General features: G+C 46.8%; 1 protein-coding gene and 1 long non-coding RNA gene across 2 annotated transcripts in view; one reads left to right on the top strand and one right to left on the bottom strand.

Annotated features, from left to right (window-relative positions):
• Window positions 1-17,024, bottom strand: part of LOC144680290 (uncharacterized) — a 64,179-nt gene extending 47,155 nt beyond the window's left edge. Inside the window, exons 1-2 of the long non-coding RNA XR_013576525.1 lie at window positions 16,979-17,024; window positions 15,603-16,235 (exon numbers count right to left, since the gene is read on the bottom strand). This is a non-coding gene — a long non-coding RNA (uncharacterized LOC144680290). The remainder of the gene's footprint in view (window positions 1-15,602; window positions 16,236-16,978) is intronic.
• A 2,445-nt stretch (window positions 17,025-19,469) lies between these two features.
• On the top strand, window positions 19,470-22,404 carry msh5 (mutS homolog 5). Its single transcript, XM_078542829.1, has one exon. It carries the CDS (start codon window positions 19,470-19,472, stop codon window positions 21,909-21,911), a length of 2,442 nt encoding a protein of 813 aa, XP_078398955.1. The 3' UTR covers window positions 21,912-22,404.
• The last annotated feature ends 2,781 nt before the right edge of the window (window positions 22,405-25,185 follow it).

Below are 25,185 nucleotides of genomic sequence, written 5' to 3'. Positions count from 1 at the left end.
AGTCGAACCCCGCAAAGTTATTCTCACTAACATCTGGGGACTCGTGCCAAAGTTGGGAGATCTGTCCCACACTCTGGTCAAGCAACAGCCTGACATAATCATACTCACTAAGTATAACTTACAGCAAATGTCCCAGACAAACTCCTCCATCATCATCCCTCAGTATGTCCTGTTCCATTGGCAGAACAGACCAACCAGAAGTGGTGGCACAGTGGTATGGTCAGGAAGGAGATGCCCTGGGAGTGCTCAACTCTGACTCCAGACCCCAAGAAGTCTCATAGTATCAGGTCAAACATGGGCAAGGAAACCTCCTGCTAATTGCACCGACCACTCTTCCTCAACTAAATACCAGTTGGATGAGGCACTGAGGGTAGAAAGGCAAGGAAATATACACAGGGTGGGACACTTCAGTGCCCATCACCAAAAGTAACCTGGTAGGATCACTACTTCCCAGGCTGTGTTTGCAGCAGGTAGTGAGAGGACCAACATGAGGGTAAAACCTAACTAAATTCATCCCCATCAATCCAAGTCATGTTTGCAACAAGATTCAGCCAGAAGTGTCGAGTGGATGATCCAACTCAGCCCCCTCCTGTGTGCCCCAGCATCACAGATGCCTCTCTTCCGTCAATTCAATTCACTCCAGATGATATCAAGACAGGCTTTGAGGAGTCAGGAGGTGAGTTATTCACTGCAGAATTCCCAGCCTCTGACCTGCTCTTGTAGCTACAGTATTTATATAGTCCAGTCGTTTGTGGCCAATGGCAGCCCACAGGATGTTGATAGTTGGAGATTCAGTGATGGTAATGCCATTGTATGTCAAGGGAAGACGGTTGGATTCTTTTGCCGGTGGGACAGGACATATCCAGGGATGGTGATGGTCCTGTCTGGAACATTGTCTGTAAGGTATGATTCCGTGAGAATGACTATGTCAGGCTGTTGCTTGACTAGTCTGTGGTACAGTTCTCCCAATTTTGGCACAAGCTCACATATGTTAGTAAGGAGGACTTTGCAGAGTTGACAGGGCTGCGTGTGCAGTTGTCGTTTCCGTGCCTGGGTCGATGCCGGGTGGTATCTTTCATTTCTTTTAGGCTTGGTAATGGTTTCATACAACTGAGTGGCTTGCTAGACCGTTTCAGAGGGCATTTAAGGGTCAACCACTATGTTGTGGGTCTGGAGTCATATCTAGGCCAGACCAGGTAAGGACAGCAGATTTCCTTCCTTAAATATTAGTGAACCAGATGGGTATTTACAACAATAGTTTTGTGGTCACCATTAGACTAGCTATTAATTCCAGATTTATTAATTGAATTTAAATTCTACCAGCTAGTGTGGTGGGATTCGAATCTGTGTCCCAAGAGCATTAACTTAGGCCTCTGGATTACTAGTCCAGTGACATTACCACTGCGCCACCACTCCAGTGCTAGCTACATCCCTAGCCAAGTTGTTCCAGTACAGTTACAACACTGGCATCTACCAACACTATGGAAAATTGCCTAGGTGTGTCCTGTACACAAACAGGAGCACAGATCCAATCCGGTCAATTATCAGCCCATCAGTCAAAGTGATGGAAGGAGTCATCGAAGTGCTATCAAGTAGCACTTATTCACCAATGCTCAATTTGTAGTCTGCCAGAGCTACTTCGTTCCAGACTTAATTTCAGCCTTTTTCCAAACATGGAAAAAAGAGCTGAATTCCAGAGGTAGGGTGAGAGTGACTGCTTGGACATCAAGGCATCATTTGAGTGTGACATGAAGGTGCCCAAGTAAAACTGGAAATCAATGGGAAACAAGGGGAAAACTGGCTGGTACAAAGGGAAATGATTGTTGTTGTATCAGGCCAATCATCTCATCCACAAGATATCACTGCAAGAGTTCCTCAGGACAGTGTCCTAGCTCCATCCAGGGGATGTTCATGAATCACTGCACTGCTCAGTCCCATTCTTAACTCTCACATTATGAAATAGTCCGTGCCTGCATACAGCAAGACCTGGACAATATTCAGGCATTGGCTAAGCAGCAAATAACATTTGTGCAACCAAAGTGCCAGGCATTGACCATCTCCAACAAGAGAGAACCTAACCATCTACCCTTGGCATTCATTGACATTTCTATCGATGAATCCCCTGCTGTCAACTTCCTGAGGTCACCGTTGACCATAAATGCAACTGGATCAGCCATATAAATAACGTGGCTGCAAGAGCGGTCAGAGGCTGGAAGAGTGTAACTCACCTCCTGACTCCCCAAAGCTTGTCCACCATCTACAAGGCAGGAGTCTGATGGAATGCTCTCCACTTGCCTGGATGAGTGCCATTCCAACAACATTCAAGAAGCTCAACACCATTCAGGACAAATTAGTCTGCCTGATTGACATCACATTAAACGTTCACTCCCTTCCCCATTGTTACACAGTAACAGCAATGTGTACCATCTACCAGACACACTGCAGCTCCTTTGACAGCATCTTCCAAACCATTTGGAAGAAAAAGGGCAGCAAATGCATGGGAACACCACCACTGAAAGTTCCCCTCCAAATCACACACTTTCCTGACTTGGAACTATATTGCTGTTTCTGCACTGTTGCTAGGTTAAAATTCTGGGACTCCCTCCCTAACAGCACTTTGAGAGTACCTAAACCACATCAACTGCAGCAGTTCATGAAGGAGGCTCACCACCACCCTCTCGAGGGTAACTGGAGGCGGACAACAAATGCCAGTGATGCCCAAATCCCATAAACAAAAAAAAAGGAAGTACGAATAAAGAGATGATAGACTTGCTAAATTAATTCTTTGCAACTGTTTTCACAGAAGACTGAGGGAAAAAAGAGCAGTACATGAAAACCAAAAGAATAAATCAAGGTGAGAAATTTATTGATTTAAATACGTCACAGAGAAAATAATGCAACTTAAGATGGATAAACCTCTAGGATCTAAAAGTTTCCAAAATAGGGATTTAAAAGAAATAAGTGAGGAAATTATAAAAAAATTTGGAAAATTTTTGGGAATTGTGTCTTTGGACTGGAAAATTGCAAATTCCATTATTTAAGAAGGGAAGAAGAAATGAGAAAACTACAGACTTAATGTCAGTTATGGCAATGTTGCTGGAATCTATCATCAGGCACAGAGTGGCTGAGCACCTGCACAAGCGTAAACTGATCAATGAGAAAGAGCATGGATTTGTGCACAGTAGGTCATGTCTAATGAATCTAGTTGAATTTTTGGAGAGCCGACTAACATGGGCAAGGAAGGGATTATGAATGTTGTTCCACATTGACATCAAGAAGGCATTTGATAAGGTTCTATGCAAAAGGTCAATACAAAAATAAAGGTGCATGGATTTGCAAGAAACCTTGTGACATGAGATGCTGATTGTTTGGGGAAGAGGTGACAGAGTGCAGGGTCAAAGAGAATGCACTCTTACTGATATGTGACAAATGATGTTCCCTTGGTACCTGCACTGGGGCATCAACTTTGTGCTATATATGCAAGTGACATGATGAAGAAAAAAAAAGTTATACAGCCAAGTTTGCAGGTGAGACCAAGTTAAGAGGCACAATAAGTATTTTACATGGAATGAAGAAGTCACAAAGTGCCAGACACCTTAAGTGAGTAAGCTAAACTGTGGCAGATGGAGTTCAATGTTGGGAAGTGTGAATTTTGGATTCAAGAATGAGGAATTGCAATATTTTCAAATGGCGAGAGACTGGGAACTGTGGAAAAGCAAAGGAATTTGGTTGTCCATGTACATAAATCACTAAACGAGTAATCAAAAAGTTTAATGGATCATGTGCCTTTATCTCAAGATGGGCGGTGGCAGTGGTGAGTGCAGGATGAGGAGTAATCTAATTGAGAGGTTTAACATTGTGAGAATGGATGATGTTGTGCTATTCTGAAAAGAAGGCTGGATGTCTGTGTGTGTGTGTGAGATTCAATTAAGCTGGGCAAGAGTTTGATAGGAGTCAGGTTGTCTGGGGGTTTGGAACATGAAAAGGATAGAGGTGTAAAGTTGAGGTACAAGTAAATAGGTTAGATATAACATTTGCACTTTTAGATAAGTTGAGAGTTTGTTTGAATATCAAAGGGGAGTCAGAGGTAGCAAGAAAATGTTTATATCCTGCAGGAGTTCATAGGTAAACAAATAATGGGGATATGATATGATATTTTATTGACCCAAAAGCAAAGACAAGATGGAAACATGAAAGATCTTATATTTGGAAGGGTTTGGGTTTCAAAGGGGTGTGATAACGATAGAAAGAAGATGAACGGGAAAAAAGATATATTAGAGTTACTATGGATAACCATTAAGCTGGAGGGAGAGCTGGAGATAGCTGGAGCTGTTTGATATAGCTCTGGAGATCTGGACAGGGGGAGGGCGCACTTTGAATCGCCTATCCAGTCACGCCAGAAAAGTGTTGCGCTGCAGCAAGCAGTTTTATTTTGAAGTGGATTCCACCGCAGAGTGGAAGAGGGTAAAGGTCATGTGGTACACTTGTATTGAAGCTACAGCAGTTTCCCTTGAGTAATATTACTGGATTTCATAGTCAACATCTATAAGGAAGTGTTGCCTGGAAGGTATTTACTTGTGGGTTTGACTAAGTAGAGAGTTATGGGGAATGTTTTGTAAGATTAACCTGTGTAATTACAATCTTCTGTGCTTAAGCTTTCTTTTATTTTTTGTTAACAAAACTTTTACTTTAAATTTTCAAAATTCTATAAGTGTTACTGGACCTCTTACTGCTGCGATCTTCTTCTTGGTTTCAGTATACAAAAAAGGTTGTGGCCGGTAAGCCAAGTTTCCCTCTGGGATTTGGTTTGTGTAGCAATTAACATCAGCTGCGGTCATAACATTATAAAATGAACTGGTAGGGTAGATGGAGAGAAACTATTGTCTCTGGTGGAAACAAAATCCAGAAAAATGGGACATAATCTTAAAATGGAAGCTAGGCCATTTAGCAGCGAAATTATGAAGCATACTTTCACACAAAGAAAAGGAAACAAAAACAAAAATACCTGGAAAAACTAAGCAAGTCTGGCAGCATCTGCGGAGAGGAACACAGTTAACGTTTCGAGTCCGAATGACCCTTCAACAGAACTAAGTAAAAATAGAAGAGAGGTGAAATATAAGCTAGTTTAAGTGGAGGTGGGACAAGAAGAGCTGGATAGAGGGCCAGTGATAGGTGGAGATAACCAAAAGATGTCACAGACAAAAGGACAAAGAGGTGTTGAAGGTGGTGATATTATCTAAGGAATGTGCTAATTAAGGGTAGAAAGCAGGACAAGCATGGTACAGATAGCCCTAGTGGGGGTGGGGTGGGGTGAAGGAATCGAAGAAGGCTAAAAGGTACAGATAAAACAATGGATGGAAATACATTTAAAAATAATGGAAATAGGTGGGAAAAGAAAAATCTATAAAAGTTATTGGAAAAAAAAGCGGGGGATCGGAAAGGGGGTGGGGATGGAGGAGAGAGTTCATGATCTAAAATTGTTGAATTCAATATTCAGTCCGGAAGGCTGTAAAGTGCCTAGTCAGAAGATGAGGTGCTGTTCCTCCAGTTTGAGCTGAGCTTCACTGGAACAATGTAGCAGGCCAAGGACGGTCATGTGGGCATGAGAGCAGGGTGGAGTGTTGAAATGGCAAGCGACAGGGAGGTCTGGGTAATGCTTGCAGACAGACCGAAGGTGTTCTGCAAAGCGGTCACCCAGTCTGCATTTGGTCTCATTCCCTCCGGGACACCCTGGTCCACTCCTCCATCAACTCCTACACCTCAACTCCCTCCCACGGCACCTTCCCATGCAACCGCAGAAGGTGCAAGGCCTGCCCCTTCACTTCCCCTCTCCTCACCGTCCAAGGGCCCAAACACTCCTTTCAAGTGGAGCAGCATTTCACTTGCACTTCCCTCAATTTAGTCTACTGCATTCGTTGCTCCCAATGCGGTTTCCTCTACATTGGAGAGGCCAAACGCAGACTGGGTGACTGCTTTGCAGAACACCTTCGGTCTGTCCGCAAGCAATACCCAGACCTCCCTGTCGCTTGCCATTTCAACACTCCACCCTGCTCCCATGCCCACATGTCCGTCCTTGGCCTGCTGCATTGTTCCAGTGAAGCTCAACGCAAACTGGAGGAACAGCACCTCATCTTCCGACTAGGCACTTTACAGCCTTCCGGACTGAATATTGAGTTCAACAATTTTAGATCATGAACTCTCTCCTCCATCCCCACCCCCTTTCCGATCCCCCGCTTTTTTTTCTAATAATTTATATAGATTTTTCTTTTCCCACCTACTTCCATTATTTTTAAATGTATTTCCATCCATTGTTTTATCTGTACCTTTTAGCCTTCTTCGATTCCTTCACCCCACCCCACCCCCACTAGGGCTATCTGTACCTTGCTTGTCCTGCTTTCTATCCTTAATTAGCACATTCCTTAGATAATATCACCACCTTCAACACCTCTTTGTCCTTTTGTCTGTGATATCTTTTGGTTATCTCCACCTATCACTGGCTCTACTTGTCCCACCCCCTTAAACCAGTTTATATTTCACCTCTCTTCTATTTTTACTTAGTTCTGTTGAAGGGTCATTTGGACTCGAAACGTTAACTGTGTTCCTCTCCGCAGATGCTGCCAGACTTGCTTAGTTTTTCCAGGTATTTTTGTTTTTGTTTTGGATTTCCAGCATCCGCAGTTTTTTGCTTTTATCAAAGAAAAGGAATTTGGTTGTCCATGTATGTAAATCACTAAAAGAGTAATCAAAATGTTTAATGGATCATGTGCCTTTATCTCAAGATGTTGGATGGTGGGGGGTGGTGGCAGTGGTGAGTACAGAATGAGGAGTAATTTAATTGAGGTGTTTAACATTGTGAGAATGGAGGATATTGTGCTATTCTGAAAAGAAGGCTGGAAATATGGGGCAGAATTTTTCGCTGAGTGGGTGGGCCCGACCCGCTTGAGCATAAAATAGTGCGTGATGACATCGGGTGAGCGACCCAATGTCATTGCGCACTTGTGTGATATTTCGGTCAGTGGGTGCGCGTGGAAGTTGGAGCCGCGCCCACCACCAACTACGAGGCCAGTTAAGGCCTTTAAAAAGGCAATTAAAGTAAATTTTACGTTGCCTGTGCGATTTTGTGCTTGTTGCACAGGCAAAAAGGACAAGGCGTGCAGCCGATATTTTGCTAAACCTCATCCAAGGGCGGGATAAAAAGAGTCCGCAGCATTGCCAACGTGAGTAGTGAGGAGTTTTAGAGATAGTTTGCTGCTGGTTGCTTATTAGTACTTGGCAGCTTCATCTTTGTTCAGGGCTTTATTGTTAACATTTCCAGGCTTCATTTCAGGACTTATTGGTGTCTCCAAGGCCCCCGGAGGATTCAGACCATGTGGACCATTTCAGGTGTCAGACTGCCTTCCATTACCATGGTAATGGGGATTGTGGCCTCTGCTGCTGGCACCTCCTCTGAGGAGGAAGAGAGAGGCCAAAGGGAGAGGGGGCCAGGCCTGCAGCTTCCAGGGGACGGACCTGTGGGAGGAGAGGCACAGGCACAAGGGGCACAGGGTCAGCAGGAAGTCCAAGGCAGAAGGGGCTGCAGAAGACACACTATCCTGCTGCCGGGGTTTACGGGCGGTGATGCAGCTACCTCAATATGTCGGAGGTGCAATGCTGAAGGAGGCTCCGCCTCTCATGGGAGACACTGTCCTCCGTTTGTTAGACGGTTGGAACTGAGATCAGCCCCGACTGTGTGGATAGACATCCCATGCCAGTGGCTGTGAAGGTCACAGTGGCCCTCAACTTCTATGCCTCTGGCTCTTTCTAGGGGTCAGTGGGGGATCTGTGTGGAGTCTCCCAATCAGCTGTGTCAAGCTGGTGACAGAAGCGCTGTTCAGGCAGATACTGACATTTATTCTTTACCGTACAGATGAGGCCAGCCAGGCAGAGAGAGCCAGAGGCTTTGCAGCGATTGCTGGGTTCCCTGGTGTCCAGAGTGCCATCGACTGCAGTCATGTGGCCATCAAGGCGCCAGCAGGTCAGCTGGGTGTCTTCATCAACAGGAAGGGATTCCACCCCATGAATGTGCAGATAGTATGTGATCACATGATGCATATTCTGCAAGTCTGTGCAAGGTACCCTGGTAGCTTCCATGATGTTTACATCCTGAGACACTCCCAGGTGTCGAGGCTATTCAGTGCTCCAGCCCGACTGGATGGATGGCTGCTGGGTGACAAGGGCTATCCGTTGAAAAGGTGGCTTATGACGCCTCTCCGCCACCCAAGAACAGAGGCAGAGCAGCGTTATAATAGGAGTCATGCCTCCACAAGGGCGGTGACAGAGACGACCATAGGTCTTCTGAAGATGTGCTTCCAATGCCTGGACCGTTCAGGGGGTGCACTACAATACCCTCCAGAGCAGGTGTCACTGATAGTGGTTGCATGCTGCGTTCTCCACAATCTGGCACTGGCAAGGGGGTGCCCACTGGAAGAAGAGGATCTTGAGGTAGTTACACAGGCCACTGATGATGAATACAGTAGTAAGTCAGAAGGGGAGCACGGTGAGGAGAACGCTGAGGGCATGGAGGCAGACCTTGGTCACTTCCATGCTTTGATCCAACACTCCTTCAGCTAGGCTGCCAAAGATCTGCTTCCACCTCATGCCAGGGCTGCCGCCTCCATCCCGGATGTCTGAGATTACCCTTTCAATTAAACCCAAAGTCCACTCAATGCCTGTGCAATAAAGTATTGAGTCATTCACATCCAGCATTACATACTGGGGTACCCTGCACCAGAAAAAAAAAGGTGAAGCATACTCAGGCCATCAGAGTGAAAGCAAATTTAATGTTATTGTCACATTGATTGCATAATGACATTACCATTACTGGTGTTGATGTCCCCACCAGCAGATGTGTAAACCAAACATAAATGAAAAGAAAATCACCCATGAACTGTCGCTCTTGTGCTCATGGTGCCTTTAACTTACGTTTCCGAGTGCTACGTTTTGGTGCCCCCCACCCCCTCGCTGGCAGCGGCATTGGAGACAGCCTGCTGACTCTGCTCTTGCAACAGCTGGTCTTGGTGGCCATGATGACCTCGGCAGTCATCCTCTGGCCAGTGGAGCCTGTGTTGGCCTGGCCTGGGAGGGAGTAACCAGTGCCACGGCTGGCATCTCCCCAGTCATCGCAACATCATCAGATGCCACGGTTACCAGCTGAGGGGTGGAGGAGCTGCTGCCGTTATCCAGAGCGCACTGAGAGGAGCCGGCAGATACGATGAGCAGTTCGTGCTCCAATGTGAGGTTGCTCTGGACCTCCCTGCTCACCACTGATGGAGGGGCACTTAGCTGGGATACTGGGTGCCTCATCCATCTCCCACACTGGCAATGACCACCTGAGGTCATTGCCTTGTGTGAGGGCTTCCAGATCCGTGCGCAACCCCAGGAACCCCATTCAGTTCCTGAAGCTGCCTTTCCAAAAGAGTCACCACTCTTTCAATAGAGGAGGCAGTGCGATTGGCCATGAGTGTCAACGCAGTGCTCATGCTCCACATGGACTCCTCCACAACGGAGACCATGGCATGCAGACCTTCAAGGATCTCCACCAGGTCCTCCTGCACATCCCACTGTACATCCAGCATCTGCTGCCTAATGAACGACTCCAGAGCCTCATCATCAGCCTTCAACCCAGCATCATTCTGGTCCCCAGCAGTCCTCCGACTGCTGGCGCCCTGGGCACTCTCTGCCTTTGCTTGCACCTCAAATGAGTGTGAAGTGCCCCCACCAATGTGCACTGACATTCTTGTCGCCGATCTAATGCCCGAGGTGCTGGTATCTGCGCTGGTGCCTGGTTCAGACAGTGGGTATGACACGGGTGCAAATGAAGCCTGGTGGTCCTCCGGTGTCATGGGTGGCTCTTCGGGGTCCAGAGAGCGAGTGCGTGCTTGCAAATCTAAGGGAAAACAAGGACATGACATTAGTTAAAGTCATCACACTGTCGCTGTGCATGCCAGGCACCCTGGTGAGACAGTGGAGATTTGCATCATTGTGTGCCATCATCATTCAATGATCAATGGGGATGCTAGGTTTGAGGCTCCCATCACTGAAGAGACTACACTAGAATGGTTGCACAATCGAGAACTCTCACCTCTGTGCACTGCACCCTCATCTTCACACCCAGTTGCATGTGGAGCGTGCTGGCCGGAGAGCAGCTCTAGGGAGTCCCGCTCTGGTAAGCAGCAGCAGGTTTGGCAGGCCTCTGTCTGTATGTGACGTCTCTACCTGGCAATGGCTCCTCACCCCTGAAAGGGCAGAGGATCATTTAATTAGTCCACTGTCTACCTGCAGTGCCATTTCAGCCTGGCCAACCTCAGCTGAGGACCACCTTGCAGAGCACATCCGAGTTGCGGCCCTTGAGCCGCAAGACACTCAGTCCAAGCAGCCAAGGCTCACCCCCTTGGCCAACTCCAGCGTCATTCACAGTTGGCATCAGACTCTATCACCTGAGGTCCATGGGGCAACGGTCACACCTTAACACTTCTGCACACTGGTCCATGCCAACACACACCTTTCCTGAGCGCAGCAGGTCATTGAACCTCTTCTGGAACTGCACCCATGTGCGCCGCACCACGTCATGGCTGCTGACCTGCACTGCAATCTCCTCCCATGCCCTCTTTGTGAGGTGCAGTGCCTCCTTCTCCCATCTCTGGGGACAAGGGTGTCCCTCCCGGCAGCCACCTCCTCCAGGAGGACCGTGAGGCACTCATCTGAAAAGCAGGGGGGTGAGTGCCCACCTGAACTGCCCTCCTATCTGGCGTCTCCAGCTGCACTTGACTCCATCATTGACTTTCCTAACGTAGAACAGATATTCTTCTGCAGCAAGCTTTCAGGGGCTGCCTATGCTGTTTTTAATCCGGCTACAGGCTCGCCATTGGACCCGGCAGCCAACAGGCCCCTGGCCCCGCTCGGCCCTTCCTGACCAATGGGGAGCCGTGTTTCACACTGGGAAGGCCTTAATTGGCCCACCAGAGTGAAATGGCGGTCAGGGGCTGATCGCGGGCAGCAGCCCATTTCCTGGCTGATCCCGGGCCCGCCAACCATGCCCACCCGTCAAACTCAAAATTCTGCCTAGAATTCACTCCCAAAAACAGTGGACATTGAGTAAATTAAAATCTTCAAGATGGAGAGTGATAGATTTTTGTTACATGTGGTTATCAAAGTGTATGGATCAATGACAAATAAGGAGAATTTAGGGTGGAATCGTCCCAGGTTTGCACTTAGTGCGGTAGCGAGCAGGTAAAATGATGTTTTACCCACTGGCCACAAGGCGGCTTTTCATGCCGTATCGTCACAAACCCCATCGCCCTAATTATGCATGCCCAGGAAACACACTGTTTCCATGACGGGCAGCCTCTCAGTTGCTTGCCACCTCATCACCTCGCTGCTTCATCACGCCGGATGTCATATTTAAAGTGCAGCCACACGTACTCAACACCTCTCAGTGCTTCCAGCCCACAACTGCTGCATGAAAGACCTGGCCCCGAAAGGCAAGAAGATCGCAGCCCCAAAGTTTCATGACGTGTCCCCCCGCGTGCCTTTTGGATACGGTGGAGGCCCGCCGTGATGTCTTCTACCCCAACTCTGGCCGCAGGATGGGCAGCAACATCACTAATGCAGCTTGGGAGGCGGTAGCAGTGGTGGTCAGCACCAATGCCCTGCAAAAGAGGACATCCACCCACTGCGTCAAGAGGATGAATGATCTCCCCCGTTGCACCAGGGTAAGTCACTCTTCTCAGCACTCTCAACCCACATAGTCTCAAATCTATTATGCATCCACAGGGCCTTGACCCACTGCTGGATCAAGGAACATCACCATTCACTCTCTCACACACGCCTTCGTTGTCCTTATCCCGTCCACGGGATCACTCACTGCCCACACATGCCAGACACACTTATCATCTGGCCTGGCACGCAATCTGCTTACACTCTCTCCATCTCTATTCATGCGGGACAAGCTGGCACAGAACAAGAGGGAGAAGTTACAGACTGGTGGAGGGATCCTTAAAATCAAGGTCCTCACGGACTTTGAAAACAGGGCCATCCAGCTGGCCAGTGAGGATCTGGGGCGTTAATGTGCTGCTTGTGAGGTTGGCGGTGCACTACCAGTGAGGATCCAGCACAGCAACATCCATTAGACAATCATGCTGCGAGTGATGTGTCCTGTTTCACAGACCACTGCAATGCTCTCCTTGCTTTTGCAGGCACATCTCGGAAACTGCCAAGAGAGTCCACGACCCAGGGCCTGCAATCAAGCCCCAAGGGAAGTTCAGAAGGGGAATCCTCCCAAAAGACCCATTACAGTGCTCACCCACACTCTCCACCAGTGCAAAGACACACACCTCGGTGAGACCTAGCTTTAGAATAGCTCGGGGATCACTATCTGGTGAGCACATCGCATTTCTGATCGACAGCAGGCGGCAGCGGCAGGGGCTTCCCAGCTGTCCAGCACTCGGAGGACTGCTGGAGGCCGGAAATTTGCTGAATCCGAGTCAGATGACGAGCCTGTGGACTTGGTCATGTCACAATTGCTGGAGCTGCAAAGGCAAGCTCGGGAACATCAAGGGATGTCTGCTGCACTCCTCAGATTGCAAGGCACAATGGAGGAGTCCGTCTGCCTTCAGGCTAAGGTGATAGCGCCAGCATGCCAACACATCAAGGTCAACACTGGTAGGATGGTGGCTGCCATGGAGAACTTAGTCCAGGACGTCACTCCTGCACTTCTGCGAAGGCTGAACTCCACCGTCGACGCCGTAGTTGGCCTTCAACAGTGAGTACACGTGAAGGCTGCGGGGCAGCCTGATCTCACTCCAGCTACCCCTTCGTCTCAAGGAGTCAGCCAGGGGCACTTGGGTACCCATAGGGAAGAGGATCAGCAGGTGTACCCCGGGGCCATCCACTCAGGTGACTCCAGAAATGTTCAGCCCATCCGAATCACCTTTTCCTGTGACCTCAGCAGCCCTGGCTCAACGGGCCAAGGAGGGTGCTACTGCCACAGAGCAGGACCCCGAAAGCAGGTTGGGGCCCTCCAGGTCTCAGCCCTCCAGAGGAAGCCTACCAAGGTCATCACAGACAGAGCGTAGCAGTCAGCAGGCTGCTTTCACCTCCTCTGTGGATGGCGGGGGAGCACCAAGATGTAGCGGCAGCGTTAGGAAGGTTAAGAAGAATTAGTTGCACAGCCTGGGCACAGGTGTTAATCACTTGTACATAATGTACACTATTGTAAATGAACTCCCAAGAATGTCTCCCTGCCTATGGCTCCTTGTTCTGATGAGCAGTGTTCGTGTCACTCAGATGTGACAGCTTTCTGCACAAGATAAAGGCAGTTGTCTCAGTCCAGTGTCTCTTCCCTGTGCTTTGTGCAGCCTTCAGACAAAAGTGATGGTCCGGCCTCACACTCCCTGGGCACATTACAGATGCCTGCACCCCAACAGTGCTTGTGATTGCTGCCAGAATATCGTGGGCAGGCGTCATTGACTTCCGTCATTCTCTCTGTGTGCTGTCAGCACCATTAAGGTGGGGCTGGCCCCCATTTTCTCTGCATCTGTGACCAGTGAAACTGTGCTCCTGAAGGGCTCAGGTGCTGAAGGCAGACAAAAGGATCAGATGCTTTTAAAGTTTCATGACCCTGATCACAGAGCACAAGCGAGCTGCCCTTGACTAGACAGGCGTCAGACATTCTCAGAAGCTATGTGAAGATCTATGGAGTGTCCTCACTGCATGTCGTTATCATCCTTCTGCAATCGAACAAATATTAGGGCCTCCATTGCATCTCTATGACAGGAGCATTATCACAGAGGGTATGTGCACTGCCATAAGTCAGACTCGAGTCAAACGTTCATAGATGCAATGTGAGGATCTATGGAGTCTCCCCACCGTGTGTCGTCATCATCCTCCACAAATCTCGCAGCTATGAGGGCCTCTCAAGCGCGCCTGCCTCGTCTGGCCAGTGTGAGGGCCCCATCGCTGCCTTCGAGGACGTCCTCACCCTTATCGCCATCGATGTCCTCCTCATTAGAGGAGACCTCCAGCTCCTGCATCTCTTCCTCAGCCAGCTTCTCTCTCCATTGTAGTGACAGGTTGTAAAGCTCGCAGCAGGCGACAGCGATGCGTGACACCCTCTGTGGACTATATTGCAGGGCTCTACCAGACCAGTCCAGGCACCGGAATCTCATTTTCAGCACCCCGATGGTTTGCTCCACCAAGTTGCAAGTTGTAGCAGGATCCCCGTTACACCTTCGCTATGCTGCAGCCTTAGGCCACCGCATGGGTGTCATCAGCCACATACTCTGCGGGTAGCCCTTGTCCCCGATGAGCCATCCCTGCAGCCTCTGTGGACCCTAGAAGATGTCAGGGATCTTTGACCAACTGAGAAAGTAGGAGATAAGATCACGTGGAGTTAGGGGTAATATATTAGCTTGTACAGAGGATTGGCTAGCCAACGGAAAGCAGAGAGTCGGGATAAATGGGTCTTTTTCTGGATGGCAAGCTGTAACTAGTGGGGTGCCACAGGGTTCGGTCCTTGGGCCCCAACTATTTACAATCTATATTAATGACTTGGATTCAGGGATAGAAGGTACTATCACTAAATTTGCAGATGACACCAAAATAGGCGGGAAAGTAAGTTGCAATGAAGAAATAAGAAATTTACAAATGGATATGGACAGGTTAGGTGAATGGGCCAAAATTTGGCAGATGGAATTTAACGTGGATAAGAGTGAGGTTATCCATTTTGGTTGGAAGAATAAAAAGGCAATTTATTATTTGAATGGAGAAAAACTTAAGAATGCTTCAGTGCAGAGGGATCTGGGTGTCCTCGTGCATGAATCGCTGAAAGCTAGTATGCAGGTACAGCAGGTAATAAGGAAGGCAAATGGAATTTTGGCATTTATTGCTAAAGGAATAGAGTATAAAACTAGGGAAGCGTTGTTGCAACTGTACAAGGCACTGGTGAGATGTGTACTGTGCACAGTTTTGGTCCCCTTACTTGAGGAAGGATGTAGTTACATTGGAGGCGGTTCAGAGGAGGTTCACTAGATTGATTCCAGAGATGCGGGGCTTGTCTTATGAGGAGAGATTGAGCAGTTTAGGCCTATACTCGCTAGAGTTTAGAAGGATGAGATGAGATCTAATTGAGGTATATAAGATGCTAAAGGGGATAGACAAAGTAGACGTGGAGCGGATGTTTCCCCTTGTGGGGCATTCCAGAAAGAGAAGCCATGGTTTTAGGCTAAGTGGCGGTAGATTTAAATCAGAGATGACGAGGAATTACTTTTCTCAAAGGGTCGTGAATCTGTGGAATTCACTACCACAGAGTGCAGTGGATGCCGGGATGCTGAATAAATTTAAGGAGGAGATAGACAGATTTTTAATTAGTAACGGGTTGAAAGGTTATGGGGAGAAGGCGGGAAATTGGAATTGAGGCCGAAATGAGATCAGCCATGATCGTATCGAATGGCGGGGCAGGCTCGAGGGGCTGAATTGCCTACTCCTGCTCCTTGTTCTTATGAGTTGTGCACACTCTCTGGAAACCGTGCACAGACCTGCAAGATGTGTTTGTGGTGGTCGCATACCAGCTGCACATTCAGCAAATGGAAGCCCTTGCGGTTGACAAAGTTGACCCCTCGTTGCGACGGAGGTCTGAGCGCCATGTGAATGCAGTCGATGGCACCTTGCACCTGTGGGAAAACCTGAGGTCCAGGCAAATCCAATCACTTTAATATCCTGGCTCTCTTGGTCCCGGATGAAACGCACAAAGTTGTGTGCACTCACAAATATGGCATCCGTGGCCTCATGGATGCATTTGTGGGTGGAGGCTTGTGATATCCCACAGGGGTCACCTGTGGAGCCCTGAAAGGAGCCACTGGCATTGGATGCCCTCCATGTCCCTGCAGTAGTTGGCAGATGTGACCGACCAGTTCCCTAGACATACACGGTCTTCGGCAACACTGGTTCTCGGACATCTGCAGGGATGAAAAGCGGCGTTTATAGACCCTGGGTCTAGATAGGCGTTGACCAATGACGACACACTGTGGCTCTTCAGCAGCATGTGCGGGAGCCCAAGCCTCCCCTTTTTCCTGAGGGTGCTGCTCCTCCCTCTACGCAGTCAGGCACCTCTGTCGCTCTCTTTTCCGTCGTCTCCGCTCTCTGTACGCCACGAGGAATACAGCTAGTTCACCAGGCTCCATGCTCCTGATGTACTCCTCCTGCAGGATGAAAGAGAGAAAAGTGTGGGGTCGCTTGGGCATATTAAGAACCCCTCTTGGTTGTCTGAAGGCCCCTTAACGCATCCCGGAGATTGCTGGCCGCCACTTGGATAGCCAGAGATTAGACCACTGCATGGCTGCCCGAAACCCCAACCACCTCCACCCCACCTGACCGATTGGCGGCAGCCTTGTCCATTGGACTGCATGTTGTGCTCTCTGTTCAGATGTAGGCATTCTCCTAGCCCACACTGCAAAGCTTCACAGTTAGCTCTCCATGGGGGACACTGGTCCAAACCGGGATGATGACATTGCAAGGGGCTGTGAGTGTCTCCACCAGTGACTGCTCTACGGCCAACCTTCGCAAGGAGATTGTACAATGTGTCCAGTCGTCCAACATTTCTGCAGTCTACTAAAACGCTCATTAGTTTCCAGCTTGTGCCCAACGGGCGAAAAGCTCTGGTGGCACTTTCATGCCTCTGTGTTGCTTGAGTGGGCAGATAAACTGGAGGCCTGACTCCACGCATGTCAACGTGGCTGCGTCTGAACTGTCTCAGCTGCAGAGGAATTGTCATTTTTTGCAAGCTTTCCCTAATGCATAGCTGCTTCCCTCCCCCCACCCTGTACATGCTGTGCACTACCTTCATCCACAGAGCAGCCCTTGCCTCTATGCTTCCAACGTGGCTCAATCTTGAAGTCCAACAGTCAACCTGGATGAGCATGGTGCAACAGTACTGTATACTCACCTCTGAGTTCCCTTCAAAGTGCAGCCTGCCAAGTGCATGTCTTATATATGCTGTTGTGAAACACGTTAGACAATCCAGCAGGGGAGGATGATTCTGGCAGGATGGCCTTATAATGATATACAGATGTATAACAATGAGGTTCCCAACGTTTGATGGTGGGAAACGCAGCCTGCCATCGACGGGCTGGGCAGACGATTGCAAACTGGTTTCACAACGTCGTGAAACCGATTTTTGGACTTCTCATCATATTGTCCACTCACGCCACCCCAAGCATGCCCAACACCAGCGGGCACGGACGATTCCATCCTTGGTTGCAGATCATCCATTGATTCAAAGGTGGAACAGGCTCAAAATGTTGAACAGCTGTTCTTACATTTCTTTCTTAGCTGGACAAGAAAACAAAAGCATGGGTGCTAATCTTCCTCAGACTCTTTATGCTGGGGAAATGGCTATTTCAGCTGACAACCAAAGTTACTGTCATCTGAATGCCAACCCCATGGTGAGTCCACTTAAATACAACTCTTAATGTCGTGCGAATGCTTGCTGGAAATATTGGAATGTGTAAACAATGAATCTGCCTTTTATCTCAAATTAATAAGGATAACAGTTTGATGGCTGCTCACTTACCTTTCAGGAGAGCACATTAAGACAGTTCCAGCTGTTAAAATGCTGGGCTCTTGGGAATAAAGCCTTCAGAATCATATCATAACCAATTTAAAGTTCCAAAACAAAATCTCATGTAGGCCAGTCAAATATCCTGAAATGAACAAGGAGACAATTTTCCACATTAAAGGCACCATATAAAGGCAAGTTGTTATTTCATTTTCAAAGATCTTGCATAAACATTTAGGATTGCAATTATTTTTGCTCGACTTATATGCGTGTATATACCTGTATATAATTTTATTACCTTGCAAGCTCTTCCAGGTAGCTTCAACAGCGTTCAATAAGTTTTGGATCGCTGCACCAATAAACAATTTTTATCAGTTTGAACTCTTTTTTATTCCGAAGTTGGCCCTTCTAAAATCGTATATCTGGGTTTTCCTCATCAGCAATACTAAGGCTCAGCTCTTTGTAAACTTCATCATCAATTACTGCAATCTTATATCAAATCAAACTATAAGAACTTAGTCTGAATCTTCCAGTTAGTGGCATTGTTCCACGAAGATTTTCCCAATCCGACACTACTGTGCATTTCTTCCGGAATCTCCTGAAATGTGAGTGAGAAGATGATGAGGTGGGTTGGTGGGTGATTGGGTAGTCAGCTTGGAGAACGGAGATGGCGGGGCGTCTAGTCAGGTGGTCAGGGAGTAGTTTGGTTGGGTCCGGGGGAAGTCGGGTGGTTGGGGTAATCAGGTTGGATTGGGTGGTGGTTGGGTCAGGGGCTAGTTGGGTGGTCATCGGGGGTAGTCAGGTCAAATTGGTGGGGGTGGGGGAGGGATTGGACAGGGGTTAATTCGGACTGGTTGAGGGGGTAGGCTGCGAGGGGATTGCCAGGGATGGTTGGAGGTGGTCAAGTCTGGTCGGGAGAACATTTGGGGAGTGGGGGGTGGGGTCTGTTGCAGAGTTTCCCAGGTGTTAGATCAGGTTAATTCTGTCTAACATTTCCTGCATAACTATCAAGCTAAGTCACAGGGAAACTGTCCCTAGTCTCCAACTCAACTCAGAGTTGGAGACATTCATGCAGGGTCCCGAGCGGCAGGGAAGCAGTCCATCCGAAGTTTAAACATCCCAGTAATTCCTGCAGACTTGTGCCTCAGGACATCTGCAAGTTCCTGACGCGCATCTTCCGCCGTATGTCCAATCTCCGATGCTCGGAAGATTTGGGCCAAAAATTATTTCATGGATCCCAAGCACCAGGCCAAAAAAACAATGGTGCATTTATCGGCAAAAAGGAGATACAACTCTCATTGCTTTCTTCTCCTTGACACCAACTTTGCCCAGGCTCTTAAACTCCAACCAGACCTTAAGAAAAAAAGTTGAGAAATTTATACCTTCTTGTCATGAGATTGAAACTGCTGTTTTACACCGTTTCATGTCTTTTGAGTTGAATGAAAGTCACTGGCAAATTTCTTGCTCTATGTCAAAAAGGGGGAAGCTGAACCTCACGCGCCAGCTGCCAACCGCCGCCTCGAGCGGGAAATTGGAGCCGCACGAGGCAGCTGCTAACCGCCGCTTCGTGCAGGAGATCGGAGCCGCACGGGGCAGCTGCCAACCGCCGCCTCGAGCGGGAAATCGGAGCCGCACGGGGCAGCTGCTAACCGCCGCCTCGAGCGGGAAATCGGAGCCGCACGGGGCAGCTGCTAACCGCCGCCTCGAGCGGGAAATCGGAGCCGCACGGGGCAGCTGCTAACCGCCGCCTCGAGCGGGAAATGGGGGATTGAGCGCAAAAATGGCGCGATTAAAAAAAAACCGTTGAGGGAGGCTGGGGTGTGTCAAACATCCGGGGGAGGGCTATTATCATGGCAATGGCGAGAGTTCACTGAGCCTAATGAGTAACTTTGCTACCCCAGCCCAGCAGCAGTTAGCTGCTGTGAACGGGGCGGCGGGCGATGCGGATGTTCCCTCTCAGCTCGACGTGTACGCGAGTGTATTGTGGCATGGCGGGCAGCTGGGGCTCGCTTACTACAGCGCCAACGATTGCGCCGTTTACTTCATGCCGGATGCCCCGGACGCACAGGATCTCAGGTTGCTGAGGAAGGTGATAGAAGAGCTGCAGCCCCGGTGCATTTTAACAAGCGCAAAGCAAGACCGTAACATGGCCGATTTCCTCAAGGCGGCGGGCACCGCCAACAACGGAGAGGATGGGAAGCCAGAAATAGCGATCTTCCCCAATGTGGACTTCGGGCTGAATATCAGCAAGCAGCGGGTGCTGTCGGTGAACCTGTCCTGTATCCCCACGCACCTGACCGAAGCAGAAAGAATCATGTATCTGGCGTCAGTTATACCATTCGAGAGCGCCACCATGTTGCGAGCCCTTGGGGGCCTGCTTAAGTTTCTAGAGAGGAGGAGGGTTGGGGTGGAGTTGGAAGATCCCAGCGTGAGCGTCCCCATCTTGGCACTAAGGAAATTTGCATTGAATGACATCGTACACATTGACCAGGACGTCTACTGCGTGTTGCAGATTTTCAAATCAGAAGTGCACCCATCCGTGTACAAACTGGTATCTGGATTGAAAGAGGGGCTCAGCTTGTTCGGAGTTATGAATCGCTGCAAATCTCAGTGGGGGACAAAGCTGATGAGGTTATGGTTTATGCGTCCTACCAAGAACCTGGGCGAGTTGAACAAACGGCTGGATGTCATCCAGTTTTTCATGCTGGCCAGAAACACCGAGCTAGTGCACACATTTCAAGATTGCTTAAAGCACATCAAAAATATCCCACTAATTTTGAAGAGGATGACGCTATCCTACACCAAAGTGAATGATTGGCAAGGTCTTTACAAAACTGTGTACAATGCTGTGTGCATTGGAGATACTTGCAGGTCCCTCTCCAGGTCTGTGGAACTGTTTGCAAAGATTTCTCAGACTTTCACAGATGATCTTCATTATATCGCCAGTCTCATCAATAAAGTGGTGGATTTTGAAGGTAGTAATACAGAGAACAGATTCACAGTTAAGCCAAATGTGGATCCAGCCATAGATGAAAAAAAGCGTAAACTGATGGGGCTGTCAGATTTCTTAACTGAAGTAGCGAGAAATGAGCTAACACTATTGGACAACAGGATTCCTTCATGTTGTGTTATCTACATCCCACTGATTGGATTTCTTCTAACTATTCCACGTCTTCCAAGCATGGTAGACAAGAATGATTTTGAGATAGAAGGACTGGATTTCATGTTTCTCTCTGAAGATAGACTTCATTATAGAAGTGCTAGAACCAAGGAGCTTGATACAATGTTGGGAGACTTGCACTGCGAAATTCAGGACCTCGAGACAGCTGTTATGTATCAATTGCAGGCGAAAATTTTAGAAAAGTCTGCAGTCCTTTATGATGTGATGGAGTATGCAGCCCAGTTGGACTGTCTAATTGCCATGGCTGTTGTAGCCCGAGAGAACATCTACACAAGGCCAAGACTAACCAGCAAGAATATAGTCAATATCAAAGATGGAAGACATCCTCTAATGGAACTGTGTACAAGAACGTTTGTTTCAAACCCCATCAGTAGCGGTGAGGAACATGGAAAAATTCGAGTTCTCACTGGTCCAAATTCCAGTGGCAAAAGTGTATATCTCAAGGAGGTTGGGCTAATAGTGTTCATGGCACTGATAGGTAGTTATGTCCCTGCTACAGAGGCAGATATTGGTCTAATGGATGGAATTTACACAAGGATCCAAAGCCGTGAATCTGTGTCTGTGGGACTCTCAACCTTCATCATAGACTTGAACCAGTTGGCAGCTGCAGTTAACAATGCTACAGAGAGAGCCCTGGTGCTAATTGATGAATTTGGGAAAGGAACTAATAGTGTTGATGGCTTGTCCCTCCTTGCAGCTGTTTTGAGACACTGGGTGCAGGAAGATGTGAAGTGTCCCCACATCTTTCTATCTACCAACTTTCACAGTTTGGTCCAACTTAATCTCCTCCCTTCTAGTACCCTTATACGGTACCTAACGCTAGAGACCATCCTGGATGGAGAGGAACTGGTGTTTTTCTACCAGCTGAAAGAGGGTGTGTCCACAAACAGCCAAACTGCCAATATAGCTATACTAGCTGGGATGCCACCACAAGTGGTGCAGCGAGGGATACAGGTTTCTGAGCTTTACCGCAGGGGAGAACCTATTCATCGTGTTGACTGTCCTTCAAAAGCAAACCAATTTGAGGGGTATAAGGCATTGGTTGATAAGTTTCTTCAGTTGGACCTCAGTGACCCCAGCATGGATTTGCAGGAATTTTTGAACAAAGAGGTGCTGTCATTTGCAACATCTGAGCTTTAACATTACTTGTGGTGAACTACATTCGTCAGGATAAAGCCTGAAGTGAAAAGCAAATTGGATAACTTACCGATGAGTATATGAATTTTATCCTTTTTCCCAGTGGTTTGTAATGGGTAAACAACAGCCTTTTCTGTGATTGATAGTTGCCCAAGGTTTGAGGTGAGCCTATCAAAAATGCACTGATAACATGATTAAATCTTTGTTGCTCCAATGTGTTGGTTAGTTGATCTCAGCGTTGTGACAGTCGTGATGCTACAGATGGCTCCAGCGCCCCTGGGTAAGGAATGGAAAATTCAGTCGAGTTTCCATTAAAAATTATGGGGTTGTCTAAATTATTGTTTTGGTTACTCCTGTAAGTAGTTCATGAATCTTGAGTTCAGTATTCTGCCTGTATAGTCCACTATTGAATACAAAAGCAAGTGGTACCCCCTTGAGCTGAATGTCACGTATTTAACATATAGCCTCATTCAACTTCTCCAAACCCTCTCTCAGCCAAGTGAAAAGGGGCCAGTTAGTAATTGATGAAGTGTTTTATTTTTACAGATAGTAAGTAAATCTATAAAAATGATAGTTTAAAAACTCGGCATTTAACTTCAAACTGATTCTCATGAATCAGAAGAAAGACAAATACATGTCCTACTCAGCTTACTATTTTGGTTACGCTTCTGATTCTAACTAACCCTCAGCTTATGTTGAGGATTCTTTTTTCTTGCTAGACCATGCTCCCTTCCTAGACAACACTGGACTGAATTTTGTTGCAACTGCTCCCAGGTGGATTTTTAAAACTGTGTGAACTCACTTAATTTTAAAACGCAACACTTAAACTTCGCTCTTTCCCAAATTCTTTGTGGAAAAAAGTCGTGAAAGATAGCTGAACCATGAGAGTTCTACTTCAGATTCACATATAATGTACCTTGCTGAAAATTACATGAGTGTGAACATATGAGAACAGGATCAGATGCTGTCCATTGTGGTAAAATAGCCTTCTTAACACACTGTCCACACAAGAAAAACTGCATTTTGGACAAAGTATTAGAGTGTTACTGTTTGGGTTTAGGATCTTTTTTGAAATGGCATAGAATTATTATAACATAGAAGGAGGCCTTTCAGTCCATCTAGCCCATTTATATATAAAAATACAGATTTGTACTGAATAGAATTGAATTACCTGCTTTATGGTAAATTTTTGGTCTGTTGTGTGAACCGTGATCTGATCGGGTCTACATTCAGTCTGCCATGCCATAGACACGGCACATGACATATTCCAGCAAGCCAAAGTATGGTATTACAGACTACTCCTGTAAATGGACTTTGTGTCCCCTATAAACCAGAATGTGACTTTACCTGCACTATATTTAGGTAGAAAATACTGAGGATTTTGAGATCATGCAGAGACCTCCGCTACAGTATTCCGGTTTAGTAGAATGCATCATTTGCTACACTTTCAGAGGGTAGGTTGGATATAAATCCCATCAGACTGGGCTCTGAATCAGTAATTTATCTAAATTAGATCAGGGAAATGAACAATATTCTGTGTAAAATCATATGCATTTAATAACTTACAAACTTTGGTGCCTTTTACATTGTATCAAACCAACAGAGGTCAGGGTTCCAATTTTGCCTGTAATTGACATAGAATCAGTCGTTTGGTAGTACAGAACTTGAGTATTGCTGAGAAAAGAGACATGTCAAAGCTTTTCATCGTGCACTCATCAGGACACCTGCAAAGTGTTCTGATGAGTGCAAGATGAAAAGCTTTGACATGTCTCGTTTTCCAGCAATGACATACAATCGCCATTGGGGAAGCATGCAATTTCATAATTTTCACTGCTGACATGATGCAGCAGAATTTATACCCCTAAAATTATACCTCTGAATTATCTTATAGCATAACTTATGTTGCTCATTTCTTATGTGGTAAAACGCTGCCATGGAATCAAACTAGCATAGGTTGTAGAATGACTTCTGGGTTGAGGCAACATCCGATTAGCTCCCAATTGCAGGCTTAAATTGCCATCCTGGGATGCTTGATGCCTTGATTAGTCTCAGATAATTAGAGCAAAACTGAAGATCTGGGTCGGGTATTTTGAATTTTTGTGGCTGGCAATTAATATGTTGTCTAATCAGCTTTCAAAGGTGCAGTGCAACAAATGCTGCTCAAATGTTTCTGCACTCAGTCCACATTACCATAATGAATGCCATTGTTTGCTTCACCTGCCTGAATAAAATATTTTTACATCATGTAGGAACAACTCTCAAACTACACTGAAATTGACCCTGTAAGTACTGTTACAATTAATTACATTCAATAACCTAAAACAGACAGAATGCTAGAGGATACCAGGCAACTGTGGAACTGTACCCAACAGAATTTAGTACTTTCAGGAGAGTAGGAGGGAGAAAATCAGCTTTGTTGCTGAAAAGGTAGTTAGGTTAAATTTTCTTTTGGGATACTGATAACAGCATAAGGCCATAACATGCTTAAATAGAATAGTTCCATCTCCCACAAATTTCTCTGAGGTACTGAACCATTGCCTTCTGAATTTTTATTTTGTCAATTACAGATTTGTTTATTTGACTGTAAAACCTGGATCAAATTGAAAATGAATTTTATCTAAAGAAGCAGTGTTATGTCATAGGGGATTTTTGAGTTGTTTCATCCTGTGAAATTGCTTCAGAACTCCTTTATTGGCAGCCTGGGTAATTTGTGTTGCAATAAATGCAACATGTGCATTATCAATAGCTACTGGAATGTGTTTGTTCCATTTATTAAGTAAATTGCTAAATTTTATTTAAATTAGAACATCTTTGGACCAGGTATAGAAAATACATAATCAAACATAATTCTTTCATTTACAGATCTAGGAAAATAAGTTGGGAATCATTTTATTGGCCTCACACTACCCCATTAAGTACATTTCTAACTTCCCTAGATTTAAATCCAGCTAGAATCATGGGGAGAAATGGCATTCAAGCACACCCTTATCACTCAGCTCCCCCAGACTGCTTGTCTAATGCTGACTTTAGTTTTTTGGAGTATTGCTATTCAGTAAAATATTTATTTCAAATATTTGTAATTTTTATCAGTACAATGGTACAGTTTCAAATTACTCAAATCTTTGGATCTAGAAATGTTGAGGAAGAGCTAAGATTTTTCTTAAAATCCAATCAGCTGCTAACACATTCCCAAAAACTACTCCCTCTTCTGTTATCTGATTTGTAGAAGCAAATGAACTGGATCAAGTTTGAAGTAACGTGCTTAATTGTTGTACTT

The sequence above is a fragment of the Cetorhinus maximus genome, chromosome 5 (genome assembly GCF_964194155.1).
Source record: "Cetorhinus maximus chromosome 5, sCetMax3.hap1.1, whole genome shotgun sequence".
Lineage (NCBI taxonomy): Eukaryota > Metazoa > Chordata > Chondrichthyes > Lamniformes > Cetorhinidae > Cetorhinus > Cetorhinus maximus.
Note: the sequence above shows the minus strand (reverse complement) of the source record. Positions and strands in the feature narration are given on the sequence as shown.

Bases quoted from the DNA above. Each gene is read 5' to 3' on its own strand.
- msh5 (XM_078542829.1), top strand. From the start codon at position 19,470: ATGAGTAACTTTGCTACCCCAGCCCAGCAGCAGTTAGCTGCTGTGAAC.